The following is a 21,543-nucleotide window of genomic DNA, read 5'->3' as shown; positions in this document are numbered from 1 at the left end:
TAAGCTATTTCAAAACTACTCCAATTTAAGTTAATTTATTTTTGTTCAATAACAATATAATCAATGGTTGTTGGGTACAATCATCAATAGACAGCAATGACCATTAAGTACCCAGTTTATATTCATATCACTGACTAATATTTTAAGGTAGTGTTCTTTAAAATAGCTCTCTCAGGTGTTCGGCATTTCTATGACACCTATGATTGATTTGGTATGTAGGTTATTGTTACCAATTTCAATTTCTTTAAAGTTCTTTTTAAAGTAGTTCTTATGTTGGTTATGGTTATATATATTTTCATAGGGTCTTAAAATTAAAGCATAGAAGGAGCCTTTTAGGTCCATTACAGCTGTGTCAATCTGGATTTATATTATGGGGAGGAAAAAACATATTAGTTTATTTTGAGTCTAGTTGTACCTATCAGCAGTATTACAATTATATAATCGGCTAAATTGTGGTTGTTTCTTTAACTAGCTAATTGATTACCGTGGCAAATTCAGTAGATGGTGGACCAAAGAAATGAGAACCATCAAATTCCCATCCCAAGGGACTGTCTTTGATTATTATGTTGACTCTGATACTAAAAAGCTTACTCCATGGACAGAAAAGATCCCAAATTTTGAAATGGAACCAGATGCCCCTCTACAGGTAGGTTATATCAGAACAAATGTAATAGTAGGCTTGAAAATGGAAAGACATCCATACAGAATAAAATTACTTATTTGATTGTTTCAAACAGAAACGAAGTAGTGTATAACTGGCTTTTGGCCAACTAAATGTCAGCTATTACATGTTGCTTTTCTTTGAGGTAGGACATGGAATTCAGCAGAACAAAGTACAGTTACATAAAAATTCAAGGTTGATGGTGACTGGAATTGGCATTGATATGGCCCTTTCAACTCCCAGTTGTACATTTAAATTTTAATGTTTCCATCATTTGTTCCTAAGTGTGAATTAACAGCCTTGATCTTTCTCTTAAGTTTCTTTTCTGAAAAAGGACTCGAATTTAATTCAACACTGGAGATTTACTGCTTTTCTATATTCCACCAGGCAGAATCAATAATGTGACTGAAGTGAAGAAGATAAAAATTTATGGTATCTTGCAATTTAATGGTTGAAAAGATGCAATTTGAGAGATCATAAATTGTGAAGGAGTTTATGCTTCATTGCCTCTGATTCACTGCTTGCTGTTAGAACTTGATTTGTGACTGTCCATGATGTGTGATTAATGATGTGATCAATGCTTACCTCTGTGCAAGGCTTCATTGCTAATGCTCTTCATTAGAATAAATAAAAGACAGCGATTTAAAAAAAACTTTGAAACATTTAATATAAAATAGCAGTTCTTCCGATTACAGATTAGCTTTCGTAGATGCTGCCTTCAGAATGTTCACCCATATTGCATTACTCATTGTTTTTGTTTTAACATTACAGAAACTCGTGTTGTTTCAACTAGCCTTTATAATCATCATTGCAGAGGGAGAGAAAAAATGTTGGACTGGCAAGAGCCTGGTTGCTTTGTTGGTGCTAGGACACTGCCCAACAACCATTGATTATACTGCAATTGGACAAAAATAAATCAACTTTAATTGGAACAGTTTTGAAATAGCTTACAAACTGTATAAATTACAAGATAAACTCCACAGAAAATTAAGGTGGTTTGCCCAATCGGACATTATTGGCAGAATTCTAAACCCAACTCTTTTGGTACAATTTTTTTATGTTGTTTTATTCTGTAAATTAAACAAATAAAAAATTCTACTCATTTTCAAATTTACTATTCAAACCCGTCCTGCTTAAAATGTACTTTGCAAAGAATTACCTTAAAAAAAGTGCTTAATCACCATTGAAATAATTTTCTGGATTTTCTGCCTTTTGTGTTTAATATACGGTATTCCCTTTCCACCCCGCCCTGCCCTCCCTGCTTTATCCATCAAACATTAAGAGATACAGCTATTATTTACAATTCACTATACTTTTACTTTGCTTTCTTAAAGAGGCATTACAACTTATTCACATGCGTTTAAATGGTAAAAGCATGTCTGACTTTACTAAAATCAACTACAATAACCCTTCTTTATAAAGAAGGATTCGGATATACCATAATCTCTAATGTAACATTAATTTTTTATGGTTCTTGCATTCATAAAGAATGCATAAAAGACCTTCTTATCATTTACTTGTTACCCTACCTGTAGGGTACTGAATAATACCTTTTAAAAACTGATCTGTTTTTCAAAGTTCTCAATGGAAACAATTTTGGGATTTTCAGTTGATAAATCAGCCTGGTAACAATCGCCTCTAAGTTTGCGGATTCAAGATCTACTGAAGACCAGAGAACATAACCTAGGCTGACACTTCATAGCAGTACTGAGGAAAGGATGCATAATCTGAGGTGCCAACTTTTGTGTGAGATGTTAAACTGAGATGGTCTCTGCTTGTTCCAGGTGGATGTAAATGATCCCATTCCACTATTTATAGAAAAGCAGAGAATTTTCCCAGTATCCTCAAACAACACTAATCAAAAGATTTGCTGGTCAGTTAGCTCATTTGCTGTATGCAAATTGGCTGTTCTGTTTGCTTATAAAGCAGTACTTCAAAAAATGGTTGTGTTGTTTTGGGACATTCTAAGGATGTGAAAAATGCTTTGTAGATGCAAGTTATATATTACTAGCTGGGAAATATATCCTGTTATAAGAACTATTTTAATCGATAGCACTTCATAGTAACATCACTGCACCATTTCAGTTGTATGTTTTTCTTCTCTGTAACTAGGATGTACTAGTTCATACTCAAGAAACTGTTGGCCTGAAATATTTCATTGATTTACTTGTGGAAAAGGGAAAACCAGTGATGCTAGTTGGAAATGCAGGGGTAGGAAAGACTATCCTTGTATCAGAGGAAATTTCAAAGTTAACCGAACATTATATAATAACTAAGGTTCCTTTCAACTACTATACGACATCCGCCATGCTCCAGCGTAAGTACTTTCTGTCTTCCATTTGTTTTAAAGATAATTAGCGATAGTCAGCACGGTTTTGTGACGGGTAGGTCGTGCCTCACAAACCTTTTGAGCTTTTCGAGAAGGTGACCAAACAGGTGGATGAGGGTAAAGCAGTGGATGTGGTGTATATGGATTTCAGTAAGGCGTTTGATAAGGTTCCCCATGGTAGGCTATTGCAGAAAATACGGAAGTATGGGGTTGAAGGTGATTTAGAGCTTTGGATCAGAAATTGGCTAGCTGAAAGAAGACAGAGGGTGGTGGTTGATGGCAAATGTTCATCCTGGAGTTTAGTTACTAGTGGTGTACCGCAAGGATCTGTTTTGGGGCCACTGCTGTTTGTCATTTTTATAAATGACCTGGAAGAGGGTGTAGAAGGGTGGGTTAGTAAATTTGCGGATGACACGAAGGTCGGTGGAGTTGTGGATAGTGCCGAAGGATGTTGTAGGGTACAGAGGGACATAGATAGGCTGCAGAGCTGGGCTGAGAGATGGCAAATGGAGTTTAATGCGGAAAAGTGTGAGGTGATTCACTTTGGAAGGAGTAACAGGAATGCAGAGTACTGGGCTAATGGGAAGATTCTTGGTAGTGTAGATGAACAGAGAGATCTTGGTGTCCAGATACATAAATCCCTGAAAGTTGCTACCCAGGTTAATAGGGCTGTTAAGAAGGCATATGGTGTGTTAGCTTTTATTAGTAGGGGGATCGAGTTTCGGAGCCACGAGGTCATGCTGCAGCTGTACAAAACTCTGGTGAGACCGCACCTGGAGTATTGCGTGCAGTTCTGGTCACCGCATTATAGGAAGGATGTGGAAGCTTTGGAAAGGGTGCAGAGGAGATTTACTAGGATGTTGCCTGGTATGGAGGGAAGGTCTTACGAGGAAAGGCTGAGGGACTTGAGGTTGTTTTCATTGGAGAGAAGGAGGAGGAGAGGTGACTTAATAGAGACATATAAGATAATCAGAGGGTTAGATAGGGTGGATAGTGAGAGTCTTTTTCCTCGGATGGTGATGGCAAACACGAGGGGACATAGCTTTAAGTTGAGGGGTGATAGATATAGGACAGATGTTAGAGGTAGTTTCTTTACTCAGAGAGTAGTAGGGGCGTGGAACGCCCTGCCTGCAACAGTAGTAGACTCGCCAACTTTAAGGGCATTTAAGTGGTCATTGGATAGACATATGGATGAAAATGGAATAGTGTAGGTCAGATGGTTTCACAGGTCGGCGCAACATCGAGGGCCGAAGGGCCTGTACTGCGCTGTAATGTTCTAATTCTAAAATTCTATCAATTAGTTATAGTAACAAAAATATATTTTTGTCAATTAGATTATTGATTTGATTTGAATTCCTTAATAATAGTAACAGAGCACACAGGGTTAAGACAGTTATTGCTAGCTTTCCTATGCAATCTGAAATGAATTGGCATTACTGTCTTGCTAATATTCACATCCCAGAGCAAGGCAGAGAGGCATGTGTAGTTTTGGAGTTTTTGATGCATGATTGTAGCCATTGTACATAAGAGGGTGTCCATCTGGCAGGTTATTCAAAGTATTTTGGAAAGATCAATGAAACTGGTCATCTCATTCAATTTTAAAACTTTGTGGGGTAGTAATTCTTGAGGTGAAAATGTGGGTCAGGCTTGTGAGTAGGATTGAAACAAAGCTTCTTTGTAGTCCTTTTGATGGACAACTCTGTGGCCAGGCAAGATTTCCAATTATAGCGTTATATTGGCCTACCTATCTCCTCATCAGTCTTCAGCCAGCAGAGGAGTTGGGATAGTTTGATTCCATGGTTGTTTTGTGTCATATAACAGCTAAACCATTTTTAAGATTCTAGTTTTGAAAGAAAGCTCAGAGGAACTAGATGTATTGATTTCAAGTATGTATCCTGAAGGATAGTGAAGTTTATTAATCCATAGTTTTATGCTGAATACTGTTCAGTTTCCTGTTCTATGTTACTTTAGAACACGAGTCTTGCTCTGAAAGACTATTTTCAGTTAACCAACCAATTATGAGAGTTAACTGATGTGTTAGGCTGCTTTGTACCTTTAAGAATCACTGTCAGTGATCTTTCTTCTTGATCAAAAATTCTCATTTGATATTGTTTTGCAACTAAGTAATTAACTTTCAACATAAAAAATATTGTGATGAAAGTTAATTATTTTTTTGTAAAGTAGGATCATACATATTAGCATTGATTCCACTTCTGCTTGCAAGTCTATCGAAATCTTCACCCCAGACACAGCTGTCAGACACAACTATCAATCAAGAATCATAACCCACTAGGTCAATTCTAGAAGGTTCTAAAATTGAGTGAGATGGCCAGTTTCATTACTGAATACTTTAAATGACCTGCCCCCATTCATGTACAATAGCCACATTCTGACCATGAATATCAATGACCTCTGACATGACACATGCCTTTGCTTGAGGTGCTAATATTAAAACAGGCAGTAATTACTTCCAGGTTTCAGAAAGCAACTAGCAATAACTGATCTTAACACACTCCGTATTGTTACAATCAATGAGGAATTCAAAATTATAATTCAAAAATATTTTTGTCGCAGTCACGTACCTTGAATGGTAATGTGATCTAATTAATGCACTACACAGAATTATATCAATGGAAACTATGCCTTATATCTACTGTTACATTCCCTTCCCTGCCAATTTTGCTACGCAGACTAGGATGGCCTTTCCATGACACGCGACACATGCCTTCAGAAAACAATGTTACATCTCAGATGATAACTTTAGAATGAAGGGACATGCATGGTCTGGACTGATTCTGTGGAACCAACAATTCAGCTCCTACTTTGGCATGTAGGAATATTGTGATTGTGCATGAAGGTCACCTACTCTTCCTTTTGCTTTGGTTCAGCTCCATTCCTCTCATTATTGCTGAAACTGAGAACTGAAATGACATCAACTACTCACTATCTGGAAGAATCCTGCAGAGGCAGTGTTTCATACTCAAATCTCGAATGTATAGCAGATTGCATTGAAACAATGCATCACCTAGATATTTGATCTAAAAACCCCATTGTTATTTTATAATTATTTAATTTCTACAGCTGTCAGAAAATGGTTTATTTATCTCATAGCTGTTAAATGTACCTATAATTAATTTGCTTTTCTTTTTTGTAGTAATACAAATTATATTATGTATATTGAAAAGTTCTCCAAGTTCAACAATCATATAGCAATCATTGTTGTGCAACTATTTGTTATTAACACAGGAGTTCTTGAAAAACCTTTAGAAAAAAAGGCTGGAAGAAATTATGCTCCTGCAGGCACAAAAAGGCTGATTTATTTTATTGATGATCTTAACATGCCTGAAGTAGATGCCTATGGTACTGTTCAACCACATACTCTAATCAGACAACATCTAGATTACAGCCATTGGTAAGTCTCTTCTGTTAGAGTAAGTGCATTACTTTTAATGATGTCTGTAATGCCATGAGTGTAAAGAAGGAAACAGCCCCATTTGAACTTAAAAAAATGGAACCCGAAAGTAGCTAAACCAAATATTTCATATAGAGCATAATGTGTACACACAGATTGTTTGGGCAAAGCGATATGCTTATACCACCAACAACATACCTTCTGTTTAAAGCACTTCAGGCTTCACTTTATACTATAGTTTATCTTAAAACAAGAGTGTTGGAGAATGGAGCTATCTTGCATGGGCTAATCAAGTGCACCACTGCAAGAGTGAGCTGATACTTTCAGAATTCGAATAACTGGCAAGAAATTAGCTCATTTTTAGGTCCAGAATTTGCTTCTGCCAAACACTATCCATCAAAACTGACATTGTAATTTGTAAAGTGATCTTGTCATATGCTGTGCTGTGATGTTACTGAAAACATTGAATCTCCTCAGTGTACAGCTGGATTACTGACTTTTTAAGGCTTTAAAGCAATTGAACAACTTGTTAGCTGTTTCACAGGTACATAAATGAGGAATTTTACAGCTGTGTTCCAATTGGCACATTTCTGTAGAGTGTAGCTAAAGAATTCATGTTAAATCTCACCAGAAACTTGGATGAACCTATTTTGTTAATTGCAAAAATATAGAAAAACAGAATACTGTACTACCGTAATAAATAGTAAAGAGGAAAATGTAAGGAAAATCTCCTTTAACATGTTAAAAAGTTGACTGACTCTTATCTCTTTTCATCATTAGGTACGACAGACAAAAGTTAGCTCTGAAAGAGATTCATAATTGCCAATATATCACTTGTATGAATCCTGCTGCTGGCAGTTTTTCTATCAATATGCGTCTTCAGGTAGGAATATTTATGTTTTAAAGAATAGTTCTGCTCACATCAGAATATAAGAAAAAGGTAGGACAAGAGAAGGCATCATTGCCCTTTGCAGCCCATCCCTCTAGTCTTCTGATTAATCCAACTTAACATCCAGATGACATTTGGTATCTCCCATGGGTGATGTGTTGGAACAACTTTCTTTTTTACTTCAGTAACTTGTCTGCCAGACTATTCCAAACAATGGCAATCTGTTTAGTAAAGAGTTTTCTTCTAATCTCTGTATTAGTTGTACTTTGCATGAAGTTAAATTTAAACCCTCTGATCCAACTGGCTTGACATACCTGTAAGTAATTTTGTAGGACGAGATTTTCATTATGGAGGTGGGGTCTGGTTTTGGGTCAGAAACCAGCATCCTGTGGGAAGCTGACTCAGATTGCAATTTTCAAATGGGTAAGCCCTTAACTGGCATGGAAACAGGTTTCCTGTTCTCTTACAGCCAGTGGGATTGAAAATGGCAGTGGGTCAGATCAACTGTGGGGCTCATGTAGACTTCCACAGCAGCCATCACAGTGGCTGCTGGTTGTCCTGAGGGAAGCAAGATGGCACAGGGGAGCTAGAGGCTGGGCACCAGGGGCGGGGCAGATCCTCACTTCATCGATGACCACCTGGATCTAATGCTGGAGGCTATGAGGGAGAGGAAGTAGGTCCTCTTCTCAGACGGTGGCAGGAGGAGGCCACCTTATCGTGCAGAAGGGGAATCTCTCTGTTCAGTGTTATTCCCTTCTGCCTCCTCTTCCTCCTCCTCTCTTACCTCCTCTCCTCCCCCGAAGAGCTGTCTCCTTCCAGGGCCTCACTGTCCTCAATGTCCACACCTCTCTGGGCAGCCATGTTATGGAGACCGCAGCAGACCACTATAATGCCTGAGACCCTTGCCGGAGGGTATTGGAGGGCGCCATCCAACTGGTCCAGGAACCGGAATCACTTCTTCAGAAACCCGATGGCTTGCTCACTGGTTGGCCTGCTGTGCAGGTGGCATTAGTTGTTTCATCTCTGTGCCTCTGTCTTGGGGCTCCATCTCTTCGAGGGATTTCCTTGTCCCCTTGGATTCATCCATGCACTTTTGGGGATGGAGTGAAGTACCGAGGCAGTCCTGACTGGTGGAGGATGGAGGAATCATGGCACCTGACAGGAAAGTGAGCGCACATTATAGAGGAAGCTCTTCCTGTGGTCACGGACCATTTGGACATTGTGGCAGTGGAAGCCGTTCCTGTTGATGGATCACTCGCTGGTTGGTGGGCGCAAGTGATGATCCCCTGCTTCTGGGAATTTCCAGTGATGGAGGCTAAATCCAATGCCCTCTGTGCCTGTTCAGGTCCATCTATGCCAAAGTGGATGTAGTCCCCTGTCCTCCTGAAAATGGCATCCGTAACCTGCCTGATGGCCTGATGAGCTGCTCACTGACAGATGTCATCTAGGTCCACAGCTGATCCCTGGAATGACCCAGTTGCATAGAGGTTTAGGGCGACAGAGACTGCAGGGAGGGGACTGCCATGGGGGCCATGAAGTCCAGGTCATTGTGGATCAGAGTACACAAGTCCGAGACCATCTGCCTGGATCAGCGCAGGCTCTTACAGCACTGACACTCTGTCATTTGCAGGTATCTGACTCTTGGGCTGTGCATCTGATGGGTAGTGCCTTCCTTCCCTTACAGCCTCCTGCTGTGCTCCTCTGGCCTTCTGCTCTCCAGGAGGTTGCATCTGCCGCAGGTTAACCTGGTTGCTCTGTCCAATGTCAGAGTAACCTGTTCTAATCTGAACTCCCTCAGCTGGGCTTTTTGAGTTCACCAGGTTTTCCCTTGCCAACCCCAGCTTCCCAACTGATGTCAGACTGAGAAGAGCAAGTCTTACAACTGCAGCAATGGCTACTCTGCGGCACTTTTGAAGCGGCTCAGCTTTTTTCTGGGCCTCTGCAGTATTTTAATCAGCCCTTCCCATAGCCCTCATGGCCCCCCCATGAGCACTATTATTTTCTTTCTATTCCAATGCACTCCTGGCTAATCTCCTACATTCCGTAAACTTGAGGTCATCCAAAACTCTGCTGCCCTTGTCTTAACTTACACCAAATCCCCTCCCCCTATCTCCACTGTGTTCACTGTCCTACAGTGGCTCCCAGTCATCAACGTCTTGATTTTAAAATTCTCATCCCTGTTTTCAAATCTCTCGATGGCCTCGCCGTTCCCTATCTCGTCCCTCCAGCCCCACAACCTTCCAAGGTATCTATGCTCCTTTAATTCTGACCTCTTGTGCTTCCCTGATTTTAATCACTCCAGCACTGGTGGCTGCGCCTTCAGTTGCCTAGGCCCCAAGCTTAGGAATACCCTCCCTACACATCTCTGCCTCTCCACCTCGCTTTCCTCTTTTCAGACACTCCTTAAAACCTACCTCTTTGACCAAGCTTTTGATAATCTGACCTAAGATCTCCTTTTGTGGCTCAGCGCCATATTTTGTTTAATAATGCTCCTGTAAAGCATCTTGAGACATTACATTAAAGGTGCTATATAAATATAAGTGTTGTTGCTGCTTTGGACAAATTTACAATCACACAATAACTACTTGCCATCCTTTCTCGTATTTGATACATACTACGTATCTTTTGTTTGTCTTTTAGACAGTTGTCACTTCACATTCTCCACAATGAAATTATGAAAGATCTACTAGAAATGACTTGACTTCATTAAACTGTGTCATCCTAGTGCTATATGACTTTAGTATGTTTTACTGTTATGATTGCCCATCATGTGTCATGAACCTTCCCGTGCTGATTGTGAAAGAGCACATTACTGAGAGTGCAAACAGTAGCACTGCAGATGGCTCCAAGGTATACATAAGACATGTCCCTTTTCTGTGACTAAGCTTGATGCTTCCCTAACTTTGCAAGGGGTTTCTGGTGCTGCAGTCCCTGTGGGCTTATACTTTTAGAGATGCCTGCTGACACATTTGATGACCATATGATGGCAAATGAGTGCTAATGAGCATTTAAGAGATTTTGAAACCTCTTCATCACAGGCACCTATAATTGTTCTCCCAAGTGAATTCAATTAGCTGTCACCTCATAGAATTGGGATTGCAAAGTTTCACAGCATCAAGTGGTAGGTTCTCAGTTGTGGGTATGCTTGAAAAATGTTCATATTTTGTCCTACTCATGTAACAAAAGGCATAGCATGGAACAGTTGTTCCTTTATATCACTCATAGGAGAATCCTCTGCATTGTTAATTGCATATTAGTTGTGTTTAATTGTATGCAGTTGATGGGTATTAACTGGGGATTGACTTGTGTTCCTATAAATAGGAAAATCTTGAAACTGTGTTGGTGGGTGAGGAGGTTCATAAAGTGTGTAAAGGTTGTTTCTAATTCTATCCTTCACCAACTGACTTTCTGATATAGAACATGCATATCTGGAAGTCTTACTACTCCAAACCACCCAGTCCATTTTTATGCATAAAAAAGGTGATTATCTTTTAGCTTTAATTGCCTGTTTGGAGGCAAATGTCTGTATCCCATTAAAACTCAGCAGGAGGAAGTAGCACTGTACTTGATTGTCTCTCATCAACTTCCATTAATGGTACCGCTCCCTTGCTAGTGCTGAGCACTTCACCCTGTGCTTCCTCATCCCCATCAATGCCGACAAGTCTCATTGTCTGTCAACTGTGCTGGTGTGTGCTTTCAAGTGGAGTGGTGATGGTTTGTGCTCAGTTGTGTGGTGCTATTTCAATGTGGGTGGTGGATCACTGGGTTGTCGTTGATCTGTGAAGACAGCAAATGGCACATTTTGTATAACATAAGCACAAATGGCCATTTATGTACCGTTTCAACACATGCATTACCACATTCAGGTAACATACCTCCAGATCATAGAGTATCTGATTAATATGGTTCTTGCCATTATTTCTGTTCCCTCCTCCAATATAGAATCATAGAATCTCGAATGGCTACAGCACAGAAGGAGCCCATTCGGCCTGTCGTGTCCAGGCTGGCTCTCTACAAGAACAGCTCACCTAGTCCCACTCCTCCACCTTTTCCCATAGCCCTGCAAATTTTTTCTCGTCAGATAATTGTCCAATTCTCCTTTGAAACCACACTCTCTGGCAGTGCATTCCAGATCCTAACAAGTCATTGTGTAAAAAAGTGTTGCCACTGCTTCTTTTGCCAATCACCTTAAATCGGTGCCCTCTGGTTCTCAATCCTTCTGCCAATGGGAACAGTTTCTCTTTATCTGCTCTGTCCAGACCCCTCATGATTTTGAATCAAATCTCCTCTTAATCTTCTCTTCTCCAAGATGAACTGCCCCAGCTTCTCCAATCTATCCATGTAACTTAAATTCCTCATCCCTGAAACCATTCTTGTGAATCTTTTCTGCAAGGCCACTGTCAAGACCAGGTGAGAAAGGTATATAGGGGTCCCTTTCAGCCTTTACCTGATGTTACTGTAACAGGATTTAATTTTAAACACACCGTGTTTTGAGCTCCCCTTGGTGAATCCTTGTTCACCGCTTTCCAATTATAAGGCAAAAAAATGAGCACAAAACAGGCTTTCTTAGGTTTAAAGAAGAAAAGTGAAATTTATTAAAACTTAAACTTAAACTCTAATTCGGTTAACGCCTACGGATACACGCCGTGCACTAGGCTAGCATGCATACGCGATATGCACATGCAAATAGAGACAGAAAAGAGCAGAGGAAAAATAAAGTGGAGAGGTTTGAAGCAATATCTGAAGAGTTTCTTGTTACTATGCATCGAGCTCACTGTAGAGTCCTTGCTTGTAGGTAACTCTTGCTTTTCGTTGGGGTCCAGTATTCTTCCTAAACCTTGTTCACTGTAGGAGACTTTTCTCTCTTGGGGTTCATGTGTCTTCAATGGGTCTTGGAGTTCCGTGAGAAAGAGATGGGAGCACACCGGAGAGGCTGCAGCGCACCAGCCACGAGAGGTCTTTTCAGTCCAGGAGCAAACCACTTTCTGCTAGTTCAAAACCCTGTGGCAAGTTCAAATTAAAAAAAAAACAGGGGTGTCCCAGCAGGTTAGTCATGTGTCTAGCTGGTGTGACCATGTCCGTTTGTGTATTCGGCCACTTTAGCAGTTAACCTGGAATGCGAGCTCCTCCACCCTCAACTTCTGGTAATCAAAAGTCCATTGTGGATTAAATTGGAGCAGGGAGTAGTCCCTTTGTCCTTTCCAAGTACTGTCTGTTAATATGCAAAAATGTCTCTCCAGCCAAGGATCCATTGAGGGTTTTTTTTAACCAGTTCTTTCTTCACTCCAGTAACAGTTTAAAATTAATGTCCATGTGGCAAAATTAATATTCCTTATTCTTGGCAGGTGGGGGCCTGCATGACACCCACCTTCACATCCTTTCTAAAGTGTGGTGCCCAGAACTGGAACAATACTCCAGTTGAGGCTATATATATTCGTATGGCTGGGGAAGCTATTATAGTTCAATGTCGAGGTTAACATTTCATTCAATGGCTTTAGCTGATGCAGGATGAATGGTTGTGATGCCACCACGAATGGATCTCTGAGGGCAAGAGTTCAATATGTGGGCGATGATCTGACCACAGTCACAATTTGAGCTGGTCCTCATGTTCCACTTGTGGAGCAGGTCACCACATCTTCCCTGGTCCGTCCTCAAGTGGTTGAGGGTTGTACAGATTTTCCATAGAAGGTTGAAACCTGGGTCTTCACCGCTCAGGTCAGTTACCAGGTTGCAGTCAATCAGGAGGTGCGCAATCGAGAGGTGGGGTGGTTGTTGGTTTGCAGGGTGTGGAGTGTGTTCCAGTAGGGGCTACAAGATTTCAGGTGAGTACTTGGGGTTTATTTTGAGGTTCTGCATCAATGGAGGTGTTTCGTTAGCTGTAAGCCAATGGCGTTCTTTAAGGAGAATGTTTAGCCTGCAGACATCAGGAGGTTCAATATGTACTAGCACAGGAAGCCACTAGATCTGTGTTAGTCTCAATGTTCCAGAAATAATCCTCATGATTTCCCGAGGTGGATATCTACCACGTTTATGTAGCGGCTCCTGAACCAGGTTGAGCAGCAGTACCCTGCTGTTGGGTAGACCAGGGCGAGGGAAGCAATGAGTAATGTGTTGGCTGTGCTGCCTCAAGTGCTACCTGCCAGTTTCCTTATGAGATTTACTCTCTAGTGGATGGTAAAAGCAGCCCTGATACAGTCTCTCAAGACAGTTCCAGGGCAGACAGACTTTTCAAGCCCTTACACACAAGAGGAAGTAGACAACTCCCTGTCGGCTACCAAGCCAGGCAAAGCAGCAGGAGTCAATGGGATTTATCGAGAATTCCTGAAGAACATCAGATCACAGGGAAGGAAGTGGTTAGAAAATCTGTTCACCAACATCCATCACACAGGCACCATCCCAAACATCTGGCACCAATCTAAGATAGTGGCCATTGTCAAGACAGGGAAACCACTCAATGACCCATGCAGCTACCGCCTCATCATTCTGCTCACAATAACATATAAGGTCCTGGAACGCCTCCTGTTAAACAGACTGAGTCCCATCCTGGAAGCAGTGAAGCCCCCCCTACAGGCAGGTTTTCGAACAGGCCACAACTGCTCTGAGCAGGTCCTGACACTGACCTCACATATTGAGGCTGGTTTTCAGAAAGGCCTGAAGACAGGAACTGACTTTGTTGACTTATCCCGTGCCTATGACACAGTGTGGTGTACAGGCATGTACTGAAAATCTCCAAAATCATCTGCTGTGTGAAAACCCTACAACTAATCAACTCTATGATCAGCAACTGACAGTTCCATGTGCAGATCAAATCAGCTGCCCAAGCATCACCAACAATGGGATCCCACAGGGATCAGTTCTCACACCGACCCTCTTCATCTATCAATCAAGACTGTCATTTTCATTGCACAATGGCTCCCCGCTGTGTTCTGTCCTTGTTTACCCTGGCGAGTTCCACACAGTTCGGAAAACTCTGTTGAAGTCAGAATCCTGAGTTAAATCCACAATTAATTGACTATTTAAATTACATATCCGACAGCTCCAAGGGGGTTTCCAGCTCACCTCCAAACGTGTCAGGTTAAACCCAGAAGTGGGCAGGATCATGTCAGGTTCCAACCCACCAGTACTTTTCAGGCCTACTCATGCTCCTAATTCATATGTTCGTATATCTGCTATTCGTTGGCTATAGGGGATCACGTACTCAATATTGCAGCAGTTTGGGGCGGCACAGTGGCGCAGTGGTTAGCACCACAGCCTCACAGCTCCAGCGACCCGGGTTCAATTCTGGGTACTGCCTGTGTGGAGTTTGCAAGTTCTCCCTGTGTTTGCGTGGGTTTCCTCCCACATGCCAAAGACTTGCAGGTTGATAGGTTAATTGGCCATTATAAATTGCCCCTAGTATAGGTAGGTGGTAGGGAAATATAGGGACAGGTGGGGATGTGGTAGGAATATGGAATTAGTGTAGGATTAGTATAAATGGGTGGTTGATGGTCGGCACAGATTCGGTGGGCCGAAGGGCCTGTTTCAGTGCTGTATCTCTAAACTTTGTTTGTCAGGATGTGTACGGCTGCTGCCTTTCTCGATAAAGGGCTGACAATGTGCTTGGTCATCTGTTGATTTTGTCTCCCAGCTCGAATTTTTTTGTCTTTTATGACTGGATATTACACAAGTTACCTTAACTTCTGGGCCTAGCTACAAGTTGATTTGAACTTTTTAGTTTTAGACAACTTTATTCTTTATCTCGAAATATCTGTGATAATATCCAATAAACCATTAATATGTTTTTGACAGCATCAGCTAAAGGATTTAAACATTGTCATGAACATCAAGGTACATTTTGTGCTATAGAAGGGTATGATTTCTGTATTGAATGTCTGCCTCCACCTCACAACATTAATAGTTGTTGTCCCTACCTCAGGTTTTTCATGCATCCTTAATCTACAAGCTATCTGACTTGCCAATATGTAGAAGACCAATGCCAAGACTAAAGTTCCTTTCTAAAAAATCTTCAATTAGATAAACTGGAGTTCAAAATTTACTTATCTCTGCTTCTGAACTTAATTCAACAGATTTAATTAATTTCAGTCTCCACAGTTCCCTCTCTTGCTGGTCTAAACACTGCCAAACAAACCAATCTGCATACAAACATACATATGAATTAGGAGCAGGAGTAGGCCACGCGACCCCTCGAGCCTGCTCCACCATTCAACAAGATCATAGCTGATCTGATTGTAACCTCAACTCCACATTCCTGCTTACCCCCCAATAACCTTCCACCCCCTTGCTTATCAAGAATCTATCTACCTCTGCCTTAAAAATATTCAAAGACTCTGGTTCCACTGCCTTTTGAGGAAGAGAGTTACAAAGACTCACGACCATTTGAGAGAAAAAATTTCCTCCCATCTCTGTCTTAAAGGGTGACGCCTTATTTTTAAATAGTGACCCATAGTTCTAGATTCTCCCACAAGAGGAAACATCCTTTCCACATCCACCATGTCAAGACCCTTCAGAATCTTATATGTTTCAATCAAGTTGCCTCTTACTCTTCTAAACTCCAGCGGATACAAGCCTAGCCTGTCCAACCTTTCCTCAAAAGACAACCTGCCTATTCCAGGTATTAGTCTAGTAAACCTTCTCTGAACTGCTTCCAATGCATTTACATCCTTCCTTAAATAAGGAGACCAATGCTGTACACAGTACTTCAGATGTGGTCTCACCAATGCCCTGTATAACTGAAGCATAACCTCCCTACTTTTGTATTCCCCTCGCAATAAATGATAACATTCCATTAGCTTTCCTAATTACTTGCTGTACCTGCATACTAACCTTTTGCGATTCATGCACTAGGACACCCAGATCCCTTTGCATCTCATAGCTCTGAAATCTCTCACCATTTAGATAATATGCTTCTTTTTATTCTTCCTACCAAAATGGACAATTTCACATTTTCCCACATTATACCCCATTTGCCAGATCTTTGCCCACTCACTTAATCTATTTATATGCCTTTGTAGCCTCTGTAAATCCTCTTCACAACTTACTTTCCTACCTATCTTTGTGTCACCAGCAAATTTAACAACCATACCTTCGATCCCGTCATCCAAGTCATTTACATAAATTGTAAAAAGTTGAGACCCCAGCACTGATGCCTGTGGCACACCACTTGTTACATCTTGTCAACCAGAAAATGACCCATTTATGCGTACTCTCTGTTTCCTGTTAGCTAGCCAAACTTCTATCCATGCCAAAATGTTACCCCCTACACCATGAGCTTTTATTTTCCACAAAAACCTTTGATGTGGCAACTTATCAAATGCCTTCTGGAAATCTAAGTACAGTACATCGACTGGTTCCCCTTTATCCACAGCACATGCTACTTCTACACAGAACTCCAATAAATTGATTAAACATGATTTCCCTTTCACAAAACGATGTTGACTCTGCCTGACTACCTTGAATTTTTCTAAGTGTCCTGCTATAACATCTTTAATAATAGCTTCTAACATTTTTCCCTATGACATATGTTAAGCTAACTGGCCTGTAGTTTCCTGCTTTCTGTCTCCCTCCCTTTTTGAATAAAGGAGTTACACTGGCTATTTTCCAATTTAACGGAACCTTCCCTGAATCCAGGGAATTTTGGAAAATCAAAACCAACTCATCAACTATCTCACTAGCCACTTCTTTCAGGACCCTAGGATGAAGTCTATCAGGACCCGGGGACTTTTCAGCCCGCAGCTCCAACAATTGGCTCAGTACTACTTCCTGGTGATTGTAATTTTCTTGAGTTCCTCCCTCCCTTCCATTGCCTGATTTACAGCTATTTCTCAGATGTTGCTTGTATCCTCTATGGTGAAAGCAAAATACCTGTTCAATTCATCTGCCTTCTCCTTATTTTCCCTTATTAAATCCCCAGACTCACTTTCCATAGGACCAACGCTCACTTTGTTAACTTTTCTTTTTTAACCATCTATAGAAACTCTTATTATCTGTCTTTATATTTCTCACCAGCTTTCTCTCGTACTCTAATTTTTCCCTCCTTATTAATCTTTTAGTTGTTCTTTGCTGCTTTTTATATTCTGTCCAATCTTCTGACTTGCCACCCATCTTTGTGCAATTATATGCTTTTTCTTTAAGTTTGACACTATCTTTAACTTTTTAGTTAACCACGGATGGTGGGTCCTCCCCTTGGAATTTTTCTTTCTCATGGAATATTCTGTGTATTCTGAAATATCCCCTTAAATGTCTGCCACTGCATCTCTATTGACCTATCCCTTAATCTACTTTGCCATTCAATTTTGCTAGCTCTGCTTTCATGGCCTCATAATTGCTCTTATTTAAGTTTAAAATACTAGTTTAGACCCACTCTTCTCACCCTGAAACTGAATGTAAAATTCAAATTTTAAAAAAAATTCTTTCATGGGATGTGGGCGTCGCAGGCCAGGCCAGCATTTACTGCCCATCCCTAATTGCCCTTGAACTGAGTGGCTTGCTAGCCCATTTCGAGGGCATGTAAGAGTCAACCACATTGCTGTGGGTCTGGAGTCACAGGTAGGCCAGACCAGGTAAGGACAGCAGATTTCCTTCCCTAAAGGACATTAGTGAACCAGATGGGTTTTTACAACCATCGACAATGGTTTCATGGCCATCATTAGACTAGCTTTAAATTCCAGATTTATTAATTGAATTGAAATTCCACCTTCTGCTGTGGTGGAATTCGAACCCATGTCCCCAGAGAAATACCTGGGTCTCTGGGTTATTAGTCCAGTGACAATACCAGTACGCCACCACCTCCCCGTAAATCATATTATGATCACTGCTGCCGAGGGGCACCTTCACTATGAGGTTGTTAGTTAATCATATCTCGTTGCACAATACCAGGTCTAGTATAGCCTGCTCTCTGCTTGGCTCCAGAACATGCTGTTCTAAGAAACTATCTGGAAAACATTCTATTAACTCCTCATCAAGGCTGCCTTTGCCCATCGAATTTTTCCAGTCTGTATGTAGATTAAAATCCCCCATGATTATCGCCGTACCTTTTTGACAAGTTCCCATTATTTCTTCCTTTATACCCCATCCTACCATGTGGTTACTGTTAGGGGGCCTGTACACGACTCCCACTTACCTTTATCATTTTTCATCTCACACCAAACTGCTTCTACATCCTGGATTCCTGAACATAGGTCATCCCTCTCTATTGTGCTAATACCATCATTAATTAGCCGAGCCACCTTTCCACCTTTTCCTAGATTCCTGTCCTTCCTAAATGCTATGTACCCTTCAATATTCAGGTCCCAATCTATGCCATCCTGTAGCCATGTCTTTGTAATGGTTATCAGATCATACTTATTTATTTCTATTTGTGCATTCAGTTCATCTGTTTTGTTTCAAATGCTACGTGCATTCAGATACAGAGCCTTCAGTTTTGTCCTTTTTATTATTTTTGTAACCTCCAGCCTTGTTGGCTGATTTACTCTTAAATTTGTACTCATTGTCCCTTCCTGTCACAGTCTGTTTATCTTGTCCCATATTAATACCTTTCTCTTTTTCCATGTCTCTACTCTTTGATTTACACGTCTTCCCAAATTTGATCCCTTGCCCCAACTATATAGTTTAAAACCCTCTCTACTTCCCTAATTATGCAGCTCGCGAGAACACTGGTCCCAGCATGGTTCAGGTATAGACTGTCCCAACGGTACAGCCCCCACTTTCCCCAGTACTGTTGCCAGTGCCCCATGAACCGGAATCCACTTCTGCCACACCAGTCTTTGAGCCACGCATTCATTTTTCTAATCTTATTTGCCCTACTCCAATTTTCACGTGGCTCAGGTAATCATCCAGAGATTATTACCGTTGAGTTTCTGCTTCTTAATTTGGTACCTAGCTCCTCATATTGACTGTGCAGAGCCTCTTTCCCTGATCTGCTTATGTTGTTGGTGCCTACATAGACCATGATGACTGGATCCTTCCCCCCCGCTGTACGTTCCTCTCCAGCCCTGAGCAGGTGTCCCGAACCCTGGTACCGGGCAGGCAACACAGCCTTCTGAACTCTTGCTCTTTGCTGCAGAGAACATTGTCAATCCCCCTCATTATACTGTTCTGTACTACCACTACTTTCCTTTTCGCTCCCCCTACTTGAACAGCTTCCTTACCATGGTGGCATACTCAGTCTGCTCATCCACACTACGGCCCTCGCTCTTGTCCATACAAGCTACAAGAACCTCAAACTTGTTGCTCACTTGCAAGGGATGAGGCTGCTCCACTCCCACCTTCTCGATTCCCTTACCTGCCTGACTTGCAGTCACACCCTCCCGTCCCTGAGCACTGACCAAAACAGATGACGCTATCCTAAGGGGTGTGACTGCCTTTTGCAACAAGGTGTCCAGGTAACTTTCCCCCTTCCTGATGCATCGCAGTGTCTGCAGCTCGGCCTCCAGCTCAATGACTGTGAGCCGAAGCTCCTCAAGCTTCAAGCATTTACTACAGACGTGGTTGCTATGGCTTTCTGTGGCATCCAGGAGCTCCCAAATACTACAGCCATGACACATCATCTGTCCTGCCATCTTTATTGTGTTAATTTCATTAAGTTTATTTTTTATTAATTAATTTATAGTTCCCCTCCTTACCAAGCTCCCTCACTTACCAAACTCCTGTCTTCCCACTCTGTGCCTTCCAGCAGCACAGAGAGTCCCATGTGTTTATACTCTCTGAAAACAATGATGTGCCAGCTTTGTATTCCTGAAATTACCAGTCACGAACCTCAAAATCTTTTACCACGGACACTGGTGTCCATGTACGGACATGTTGCTCATGGCCCTCCACACTGTTCACGTCTTCACAACCCTGTTTTGTTTCCCCCCCCCATGGAGTGTTCCCTGTTCCCAGCCTTTAAAAACTGCTCCCTGGTCCTGACAAGCCTGTTAATGAGCTTTTTAATGAGCTCAACATGCACTTAATTGGAGGCAAGTGGCTGACGTGTCCCTTCACTGCTTGCGGCACTTCGAAAATAGCATCACATTCTGGAGGCAGAGGGTCCCAGTACCGACCTCCAAAAATGCAATCTTCAAATCATGCTCACAGCCGTTCTCGCTCTCGATGGGGTTTGAAAATCTGGTCCCATATCTTTAACGATGTTGTTGCCAATCTTCAAATAATACCTTTCAATCTCAGGGTGGAATCACACCTCCTGCAAATATCAATGCTTTACAAATCTCCAATCAACATTTCCTCATCATTCAACCATGGATGTGTTGATTGCCTTACTCATCTCCCATGAACCACACCTTTTCCTTGATGCAGGATCTGAATAATCTAGTGATTCTTAACTTAATTTATAAATCAAGATGTTCACAAATAGACAAAACAATGTAAACATCCACACCCAATACATACAGATCCCTCTAATATTTCCTTTGCATGTACAGATCTTATCCTGTGTAATTAGGACAACTGATTCCTCAATACCAAATTGGCTCCTTAGGTATGTCAATTAATGCATTTATTCAATTCAATATAGTGTCATCAACTTGTCACATCCTATACACTCTGATTGGTAGCAGGATGTTGTGACTACAATTGATTCTGAAACTACCAATGATTCTGGAGATCCACATAAAAAGAAGCTTCGAGGTCTCAATCCCAAATTTTTAGAAGTCTTTACTCTAAAGGTCATTCAAACCTTGAATGTCTCTCCAGATCAGGTACCTGACTCGAAGACAGGGACCATTTTGCAAATGTTAGATAAATTCCACCCACTTTTATCCTCCAGATTTATCTCAACATTTTCTGCCTTGAATATAGTAAGCACTATCTGTGGGGATACTTGTAAACTTTCTGACTGTCAGCTATGAATTGAAAAGAACTGTAAATTATACTCTATCTCTGAGGAAACCTGATATAACGTTCCCATTGCAGATTTTGTTTGCCTGTTGTTCTGCAAGTAGTTTTGTGTTTTGGTAGTCCTTCTACACAAGATTCCAATCTCAAACTTGAGACTGTAAATCTAAGCACCTGGACATAATTATTTGATGTTTATTCATTCAAGGTTCCAACTAAATAATATTTCTTCACATCAGGTCCAGTGGGCAGGCTTTGTACAAAAAGGAAACATTTGCAGGGCTATAGGGAAAGAGCACGTGAGTGAGACTAATTGGATGGCTCTTTTAAAGAGCTGGCACAAGCAAGATGGGATGAATGGCTTCCTTCTGCACTGCTTCATTCTATGATTCTATGACTAAACAACATCTCTAAACATCTCT

At 41.3% G+C, this 21,543-nt stretch overlaps 1 protein-coding gene across 1 annotated transcript in view; it reads left to right on the top strand.

Moving 5' to 3' along the window:
- The window catches only part of dnah9l (dynein, axonemal, heavy polypeptide 9 like), a 563,466-nt gene that overhangs the window by 275,193 nt on the left and 266,730 nt on the right, over window positions 1-21,543 (top strand). Inside the window, exons 46-49 of the mRNA XM_068036275.1 lie at window positions 473-646; window positions 2,774-2,978; window positions 6,237-6,402; window positions 7,183-7,285. Of these exons, the coding sequence (XP_067892376.1) occupies window positions 473-646; window positions 2,774-2,978; window positions 6,237-6,402; window positions 7,183-7,285 (648 nt within the window). The remainder of the gene's footprint in view (window positions 1-472; window positions 647-2,773; window positions 2,979-6,236; window positions 6,403-7,182; window positions 7,286-21,543) is intronic.

Source organism: Heterodontus francisci, chromosome 7 (genome assembly GCF_036365525.1).
Source record: "Heterodontus francisci isolate sHetFra1 chromosome 7, sHetFra1.hap1, whole genome shotgun sequence".
Classification (NCBI taxonomy): domain Eukaryota; kingdom Metazoa; phylum Chordata; class Chondrichthyes; order Heterodontiformes; family Heterodontidae; genus Heterodontus; species Heterodontus francisci.
The sequence above is the reverse complement of the archived record's forward strand: the minus strand, read 5'-3'. Positions and strand labels throughout refer to the sequence as shown.